Here is an 8,939-nt window from a genome sequence, read left to right on the forward strand (position 1 = left end):
ACAGCTTCACCTTAAACTGTTCCAGGAGCAATTTACCTAACATATGTTACTACATATTACTACTATATTGCATAATATTAATTATATTACTTATATTATATTTTACTCTATTATAATTTAAACATATATTACCATTACATTCTTATTCTATAATAACATATATTACAAGAGAGATATATTTCATGTACTGCAGCTGGTTCCATATTTTAACATTAAATAGTTGCAGCATTGGAAAACCCATTAAAAAGTCCTTATTTAGAAATTTCAGTTTCCTTTAGGAATCCAGACGAGCTCTTTTCTTTGGAGATGTCTCACGATCTTCATCATCTGGATAACCAAATATTTCAAATAGACCTCTCTGCCAATTAGAAAAAGGTACAAAAATGAAATTCACACATTGAAAAAAATACAGTCTGCACATCTGTTTTGCCCCCAGGTCAAAAGGGGTGAGCAATAAAATTCTTGCCAGAGTTTTCTCTAGCTCCTCGGAAGCTAAGATTCAAATAATGCTCAGCTGTAAAAGGCACAAAAGAGGTATCACTTCCTACATTTTGTCTGCTTAAAAACACGTATTCATTCCCTGATGGGGAATAGACTCCAAAAAAGGCAATCCCATCTGTATATCACACACACAGAGCACTAGCTGGGCAGGGAAGAAAGCCAGAGTAGGAACAGTTTAGTTATGCAGAAGAGGCAAAATTACCCTGTGTCCACCAGATAACAGCAGACTCCAGTCCCATCCTATCCTCCTTAAACCATACCCTAAACTAGTCAGGGTTTCATTCTTGGTGAAAGTAGTCAGGGATTTGGATGATTTTATCCCTAAGACACCCTGTACAAGGCTATTTGCTGACCGTGCCGCATTACAGCCAGTGAAGCCCTAGGAGGTTGCTCTGCTGTCCTACCCGAGGATAGGAGCTTCCATAAAAGTTCTCTCCCACCTTGGGGGCTGTCTCCACTGTGGTCTGGGCTGTGTATGGTGGATAGGAGCCATTGGAGCTTGCTGGTGGCATTGGAGCTGCCTTCTCTTCGCCTTCACTGAACTGATCTTCATCCACCCGTAAGCTCATTGCTCCTTTGACAAATGTCTCACCAGGCAATTTGGAGGAGACACTGCAAGAGACACAGGACAAGTGATTAAAGCTTTGCCTGATGTTTCAGACTCAGTCAGGCCATAAATGGCTTCCAAAGCTTTAGAATGAATTAGGTGACTCGGGGAAGACAATCCAGCTCCATCCCTGCTTTCACCCTCACCAGAAGCTTCACAAATACACAGCTGATAATGAGGCAGACTGAATTCTAACTCAGAAGAACAGAGCAAGATTCTGTTCTTCATAAGCTGAGAGTTTTCTCAGTGGAACATTTAATCTACTGACCACATCAGCTCTACTCAATAAAAGGTAGATGGGGGATTACTCTAACCCAAGAAGTTTTCAGAAGGAATGAAATCCAACCCCAATCCCAGCCACCTGCTTCTGCTGCTCTATGGGAAATTAAAAACCAACCAGTAGGCTTGCAGAATGGCAGGCACTGGCATCCTCGTTAGACAGAAACTGGGCCATACCTGTTTGGTTTCTGATTTGGCTGGTCTTTTTCTGGCTCATATTTTGTCTTCAGTCCCTGGAATGTGGGAATGTATTGGAGAGATTCCAGTGCATCAGAGAAGTTCTCAACTATATGAGCAATAAGGAGCTGAATGCCCTCCTGAATAAGAACAAAACAGGGCTTCACTCTCAAAAGTTCGCATGCACAAAATCGGAAAGCTTTCAACTTTATTTTGGAAAGTAACTGATTCCTTATCTAGAACCAAAATATTCTTGTCAAGAACGAATGGGGAGCAATCAGATTTATTCTTAGGAAAAGAGCTGAAATCTAGAGAGAATTATTAAACTTCCCTTAGAAATGGACAATAGACTCAGCAACGTCCCAAAATTTGTGACCGTTCCATTAAAACAGGATGTTTGCTATCTTGGAAATCTTCCTTTTGCCTCTTGCCCTGCAAGGTCATGGACATGTCAGTGCTGAAGCTGCTGCTGAACTTACCATTCGGATGAATTCAAACAGCTCCAGCAAGGCAGAGTTGAGCAGATTGCTCCTATTCCTGTTGTCCAACATAGCATTTACAACTGGTTCAAACAGGTTTCCCAGAGTGATGTAGCGGTTATACAGTTCATCTTTCAGGCCAATTATCCTCCTCAGAAAGCGAAGAGCACCTGTGTGAAGAAAGGTATTCAAGCATTCAACAAGCACATGACAGGGCTGCCACCTTCTTACGGAAGAATTGAAAAACCTGGTGTTATCCCAAGCGGAAGATGCAGCCCCGAAGCACAGAAGCAGATTTGTTGACAGGTGACCTTTCTTTCCTTCTTTGACTTTCCTGGGTATTTGAAGGTCATCAGGAATCATGGATTTTTTGTCTCAAGTCCAGCAGCAATGCATTCCAGCATGCGTCAAGTTAAACTATCAACTCCTGTGTGTTCTTCTTCCGTGTTCCCCTCCCAGAACCAGCCCTGAGTCTTTAAAGACCCTGCTTCCCAGGATTTCATTCACTCTCCACAGTGAGAACCAGATTCAGGACATTATTAAGAAAGGACACAATTTCTACTGAAATGAGGCAAGAAATCTTATTCCAAAGGATCCTGTCATGGAGATTTGAAAGGATCCCTGTAGACTTCAAAAGAGACAACAGTTCTTCTCTCACCACAAACTGCATTGGTCTGTGCTTACAGATAGCTGCTACCTCTTTTTTCCCAAATGACTTAATTGTAGCCAATGAAACACAGCAAATGAGCATGAATTCTGAGTTCAAGTGTACATCAACACTCTTACACCTTCCACATAGGACACACAAAGCCTTTAAAAAATAAATCACAGCAGTTCCATACTCACACAAGGCCAGAAATTTGTGTTTGGATTTCAGCAAGACCAGTATTCTTCTCAGGAGATCTTTGTTTATAATGTACCTCTTCATGTGGTATTTGTGCCGTTCCACACAAAAAGACAGCAGCTCCAAAACTGAGGCAAGTATTTCTGCCGTTTGATAATTATCTACAAGATAAATTAATGCTTTAAGTTGTACAAAAAGTAAATCCTCTACTGTCAGCATACACTAAATTTAGTTGCTATTGCAGTTTCTGATATATTTTTGTGGATTTTTGTTTTACTGTATTTCTTTGGAAGGTCAGAACAACTGTGGCTTTTTTTTTTTTTTTTTTTTTTTGCCTTTTTTGATATTATAATAAGTAAATATTCTTTAAAATTAGACTAGTAAAACTATGACATTATTTTCAACACACATGAAGGAAGTGCATCTTTACAAAGTATACCATCAAGCTATGTCAGCATTCACAGTTTCAGGAAAGGGCTATGAAAACTCCTGCCCACATAATCCCTGTCCCTGGAGGAATAGAAGCTTGCAGCTAGCCTGTTCCCAGCAGGCATCACAAGTCTGTTGCCATTACCAGGACTGTACTGCCTTTCAAAGGGAAAAAAAATTAAATTGTTCTTACCTATATCATGCCATTCTTCTGATGCATCAGCCGGAAGCGGTGCAGTAAGAACATGAATGTAACGGTCGTAGAAGTTATCGAGAAATTCAAATATTTCTAAATGCTAAAACAACAATAACTTCATTAAACACTGACATACATACAACCTTTTAAATGAAAAAAGAGTGGTAACAGAAGAAACAGCTTACAAAGAATTCTACTGAGTTTTTTGGGTCTGCAGAACTGTCTTCACACAGGATCAATTTCTTTATTTTGGGAAAAACTTGTGAGACATCCAACCAACCTAGCTGTCATTAAAATAATCCCCAATATATATACTGGAAAAAATAGCAGGGACTCCAAGTGCTTGACAAAGTCTTCTTAAACCATTCTTAAATGCATGTAGTTTTGCCCAGAAAAAACTGTAAACCATTTTACAGGTATTCTGGTCCATTGCAATGAATTTAAATAGGTCAGGATTTATCATCCAGATGGAGAGAGCTATGGCCAGACAATTCTATGGCCCTGACACATGGGACTGTGTGGTTTAATACTGGCACAATGCCCCATACACATACCTTGCATTAGCAAAATTAGCTTATCTTTTGCTTATTTAAAGTTGCTGTCAGACCACATGCCACTCAATTAAAAAACCCTATCATTTGTTGTCCTCTGCCCATAATAATAGCAATAGAGAATATCAGGCTTTTATGTTTGACAAGACAGTATCATGTCTTCTGCCATTCCCGTTCTCTTACACTAGCTGTGGTCAGCATTTTCTTTGGATTGATCAGTGCACGCAAAATCTCCATTAACTGATGGTCACCTCCAAATTCAGGGTCAGGACTACAGATTATCTGCTTAATGATCTGAGTGATGAGTTGGGTATCCTGCAAAAAAATCCAAAGAAAGAAATCACAAAATAATTATTCACAAGAACGGAATGAGGTCCCCATTTACTGCAATTTTTTAAAATCAAAAATTAAAACACAATACAGAAATATCGTTTGTATTTTACTGGTTATTTTCCTGTTTGCCCTAAAACTGGTATATTCAACAAACTCCAAATCACTTTTACTCACATTCTCACTCTGTCGGGCCTCTTGCATTGCAAATTCGTGGACCATGGCTGGACTAAATTCTACTAGATAAGACAACATATCTGTAGCAGCAGATTTAACTTGCAGATCATCCACTCCCTCACACACAAAAATAAAAAAAAAGAGATAAATTTGTTAGAGTAAATAAAGTTTGGGATTTCTTATTGCATGAAGCTGCCAAGAAGAGGCAGTTTAAAAACTGCAGAATATTTTGTCACAAAAATTTTCATAAACAAGATAATATAGTTACAGAAAAACCACAAGGAACCAGGCAAATCCATTCCCTTCTATTTTCATCCTCTAGAAAGGGCAAAAAGCTTTCTGTGAATTTAAGAACCCTAACTTAGGCTGGAAACATTCACAATATCCTACTTGCTTGAATATCTAAGACGTTATTGATATTCTATACCTGCTGTCCACAATTTATTCCTTTTCTACTAAAGAACCACTGTACAAATCAAGGTGCACAACAGTTTCTGTAAGCATCTAGAGGCAACAAGAATTCAGACCTTTCCTTAAGGGATGTGATTTTCTCCAATAAAAAAACAACAGTCAAGTTTCCACATGAAAAAGTCTCTTTCACCTTTTGACTACCTTGTCACAAGGACTTCACTGCCCTCAGATTTCTCCAAAAGTAAAATAGTAAGAGTAGTCAAGCCAAGTTACTCCAGAGCAGAACTGTGGGCAGCTTCTGGATTCTGGACATTATCAGAAACCTCCACTCTCAGCAAAGCAAAGGTCTCCAATCAGACTTGTAAAAAGATGCTCAGTAGATAAAAATATTTTAAAAGGCTTAATGACTGTATGATTTTATAGTTTTATTGAAACCAGTTCCAAGTTTTCACTTACCATTAACTTTTCAAGAGTTGGAAGAAATCCCAACTTCGCCAAAGTTTTAGGAAATTCATCTCTTTTCTCAGGTAACGTGAAAGAAAAGGCACAGAATTCCTTGAAAAACTTCATCTGGTGCACAGGGGGAAAAAAAAGTTTGGTGCATTTGAGTCAGAAAACTCTCTGAAAGAAGGAAACAGTTACAATTTGTACGGGGAGGGGAGGGGGGTGGTGGACTGGCTGCTTCTCCATAAGTACTTCTGGAACTGCAGAACTCTCAGAACAGTTTCACTTTCTAATTCATCCCTCTCCCTTAAAGCCTTTGAGGAACCACCAAGACTACTGACTTACCAATTCACATCGTTGCTCTCCATCTGTAGCTTCATTTGTTAATCGTGTAAAAGTTTCAGGCAAAAATTCTTCATCCTCCTGTGGAGCGCACAAAAAGAACACAAATTACACAGTGCCTTCTGGAAAGTGAAAGCATGATCTTTCCAGGATCCCACACGGCACAAAGTCCAACTTTCCACACTGTCATTATTTTTATCACAAAGAAGGCAAATGGTAGAGTGCACATCTAGCAGGATCATTCCCAGTCTTTCAGCACTACTTCTGTGCAGCTGGAGCATCTCCAGCACACCAGAGCCACAGTAAAGCTGGTAGCAGGGCATGAAGCCCAAAGATGATCCCTGAATTCGTGTCTACAGAGTGTGACATTTCCTTTCCTTCTCTGCCCTGCCACCTCTATGCTTTGCAGTTCCGCCCAGCCCCATAGACTCCCTGTGGGATTTGCCATACCCACACCCACATCGAAAGGAGCACTTTGCACATAAACTTCCACTCGTAAACCACTCGTGCACTTCTGATGTAAAAAGGGCTAACCAAGAGAAAACTTTGGCCCTACTGTACCTGAGCCATTCTTACTACACTGTGAACATCCCAAGGAGATCAGTTTCCCTCGTTTGGATCTGCAGCATTGCAAAGCACCTTCTCAGTTCATCTCTCTGAGGTTAACAGATTACAGGTTGGCTGCAGCCACATTCTCCTGAACCCTACTTGCAGTAAAACTAGCTCTCCCACATGCAGGAACTCTGCTTTGCCAAGATGGGAAACTTTTGTGACTATTATTTGCTTTTCAGATTCACATCCTCTACTGATACGAGATATTTAAGGATAATACAGGACAACACTGCACGTCTTGTAAATCATTTAATGCTTCAGACTCCAAAAACCTGGCAACGTCATCATCTCTCAAGTGTTCTGGTGCTTTCTGCCATATCTGTCCACCCATTTCTCTGCGTCCCTTTACATGGAACACAGTGTAGTAAGTGTCCCTGGAACAAAATACCAGAAGTTGCATGTTCCTTAAATACTTATAGAAAACCAGCTCCAAAGATTTGCTTGGCAACCAAAGAGCAGGACTTTATCTTGTTACAGCCCATAAAAAGTATTAAGACAGTGACCTGAAATGTATGATTTTGAAAATACAAAATCCAAGGGATCAGAAGGAAGGGAAAGCATTCAAAACATTGTGCAAATGAAAGTGCCTGTGATTAACTTGTATGGTGTTCACCAGCTGTAGACCATTTCCAAAGTACAGCCAGAGGGATCTCTACAGATCCCATCTAAGCCACATTAAAAAAAACACTCACCTGCAACTCACGTAAAATCTCCTCTTTCCTGGAGCTGATGAAGGAATTGAGGGTAGAAAGACAACCCTCTTCAAAATCCGATGGATTAGGCATGATGATGGCCCGAATGTACTGTGCCCTGAATGCCTCGTTGATTTTTTCCCTGAGTTCAGGGTCTCTGGTAGGAATAACCTCCGGTAGCTTGGCTCTTTTGGTAAAGGATTCCCTGTGCCGTCTTGGTTCAGCCAAACAAGGATCATACTCAAGGCATCCGACAACATCCAGAATACACTCATCAGAAAACATCACCTCAAACAGAATGTTTTTGTCCAGGTACAGAATTTTTCTCACAATGTCAAATAGAAGATGCAAGCCTTCAGTGTTCTCTGCAAGCTCACAGACTCGGAAAAGCTGGAGCAGCTTTGGAATATAGCCTTTATGCCTCAAGGCCAGCGTTAGCTTTGCCTTACGGGCACGTGAGAAGCGAACAGAGGTCACTAGGTCTGCAATCTCTCTAAGTCTGGGGAGCTTACAGTCAGGAAGGTCCATGAAACGACTAATTCTAACCATTTTTTTAGATGCTCCTCTTCTGACTCAAGAAGGTCCTGGGTGACTTCCACAGAACGACACCAATACCCAAAGAGGACAAGAGAGAAGCAAGACTGGAGGCCACTCTGCACTGTCCTTCTGCTGCTCTGCCCCTCCAACTGCTGAAGGTGTTCTTCAGTCATTATGATGTACCTGGATCAGAGGCTGCTGATTGGTCCGTCCCTCTAACTGCCAGAATTCAGAATGTTGGGCTCGTGGCTGTCAAGGGTTACGGTAGATGACCAACGGCTCTTGTTCGCTGTTGACCTTTTGGAACTTCTCGAACCCCTCCCAGTAACAGGGAAGACAGGGAATAGCCTTAAGCTGTTTCTATTAGATATTAGGAAAAGGTGCTGGACTGTAAGAGTGGTAAGGCACTGTTCACAGGCTGCCCAGAGAAGTTGTGGCTGTCCCATCTCTGCAAGTGTTGAAAGCTGAGCTGGATGGAGCTTTGAGATCCTGGTCTAGTAGAAGGTGTCCCTGCCTATGGCAGGGGTGTTGGAACCAGATGAGCTTTTAGGTCCCTTCCAAAACTGTCATCACGCAAGTATGCTGGGACACTTCCCCAACTGGAGCACTATAGCTGAGGGCTATGGGCTTTTCAGAAGCAAGAGGCTAGCAAAGGAGAGTCACGGTGTTAAGGAAATTTCCCTGTCCAACCACCCAAGATCACTCTAGAGTCATTCTCACATCACCTCATGCGGGACCAAAGTCCTTCACAGCTATACCCTCCACTCTCACATAGTCAGAGCAGGCTTCCTTGCCAGCTTAACCCTGGGTCTGCCATAGCAGAGTTACAGATGTCCAGATCCTCAAAACAATGTAATCATGATGCAGTAACTAAATAACAAAATTACGCCTCAAGCTGGTGCCTCTGAGAAGGAACCTGGAATAAAGAAACTCCTGTGCTTTCATCCCCTCACCATCTAAGTTCACGAAGGTCTGGAGCTCATTAGCTCGTACTGTGTCTCTGAGTGTCTGATCCCCTGGCTGCCCCACAGCTCCCTGTGCCCTCTGCAATGCAAAGGGGAGTTCATGGCCTCTTGTCCTGGGCTTTGGCTCCTGGCCCCCCGAGTTCAACCTGCCTCTTGGACTTCAGCTTCATCTCCACTTACCAGCACTGAATGTATTCTTGAACATCTACCTCACCAACATCTGCTGGGAAAGTAATACAGGTGGCTGCAAGAACAAAGGGCATTCCTGGAGTGTGTAGAGGCCAACTTTCTGATCCAGGAAGACAAGCCATTCAGAGGTTGTGGATCCATCCCTGGAAGTATTGAAGGCCAGGCTGGATGAGGCCC

At 41.8% G+C, this 8,939-nt stretch overlaps 1 protein-coding gene, 1 long non-coding RNA gene and 1 pseudogene across 3 annotated transcripts; all 3 read right to left on the bottom strand.

Annotated features, from left to right (window-relative positions):
- Nucleotides 1–274: 274 nt before the first annotated feature.
- LOC306815959 (serine/threonine-protein phosphatase 4 regulatory subunit 3B-like) lies at nucleotides 275–4,073 on the bottom strand (the record flags this gene model as incomplete). The annotated part of the gene is made up of 6 exons (XM_079332446.1): nucleotides 275–358; nucleotides 906–1,113; nucleotides 1,565–1,704; nucleotides 2,044–2,213; nucleotides 2,890–3,048; nucleotides 4,067–4,073. 6 exons carry the CDS (start codon nucleotides 4,071–4,073, stop codon nucleotides 275–277), a joined length of 768 nt encoding a protein of 255 aa, XP_079188572.1.
- Nucleotides 4,074–4,283: 210 nt separating this feature from the next.
- Nucleotides 4,284–5,812, bottom strand: LOC306815961. The gene is made up of 4 exons (XR_013777544.1): nucleotides 5,771–5,812; nucleotides 5,438–5,551; nucleotides 4,571–4,687; nucleotides 4,284–4,378 (listed from the first exon to the last, which is right to left on the bottom strand). It is a non-coding gene; the product is annotated as an uncharacterized lncRNA (long non-coding RNA).
- Nucleotides 5,813–5,824: 12 nt separating this feature from the next.
- Nucleotides 5,825–7,599, bottom strand: LOC306815960 (serine/threonine-protein phosphatase 4 regulatory subunit 3B pseudogene; annotated as a pseudogene). The gene is made up of 2 exons: nucleotides 7,072–7,599; nucleotides 5,825–5,848 (listed from the first exon to the last, which is right to left on the bottom strand). The product of its transcript is annotated as a serine/threonine-protein phosphatase 4 regulatory subunit 3B pseudogene (transcript).
- Between the last annotated feature and the right edge of the window lie 1,340 nt (nucleotides 7,600–8,939).

This window comes from Erithacus rubecula (assembly GCF_903797595.1).
Source record: "Erithacus rubecula genome assembly, contig: scaffold_315_arrow_ctg1, whole genome shotgun sequence".
NCBI lineage: Eukaryota > Metazoa > Chordata > Aves > Passeriformes > Muscicapidae > Erithacus > Erithacus rubecula.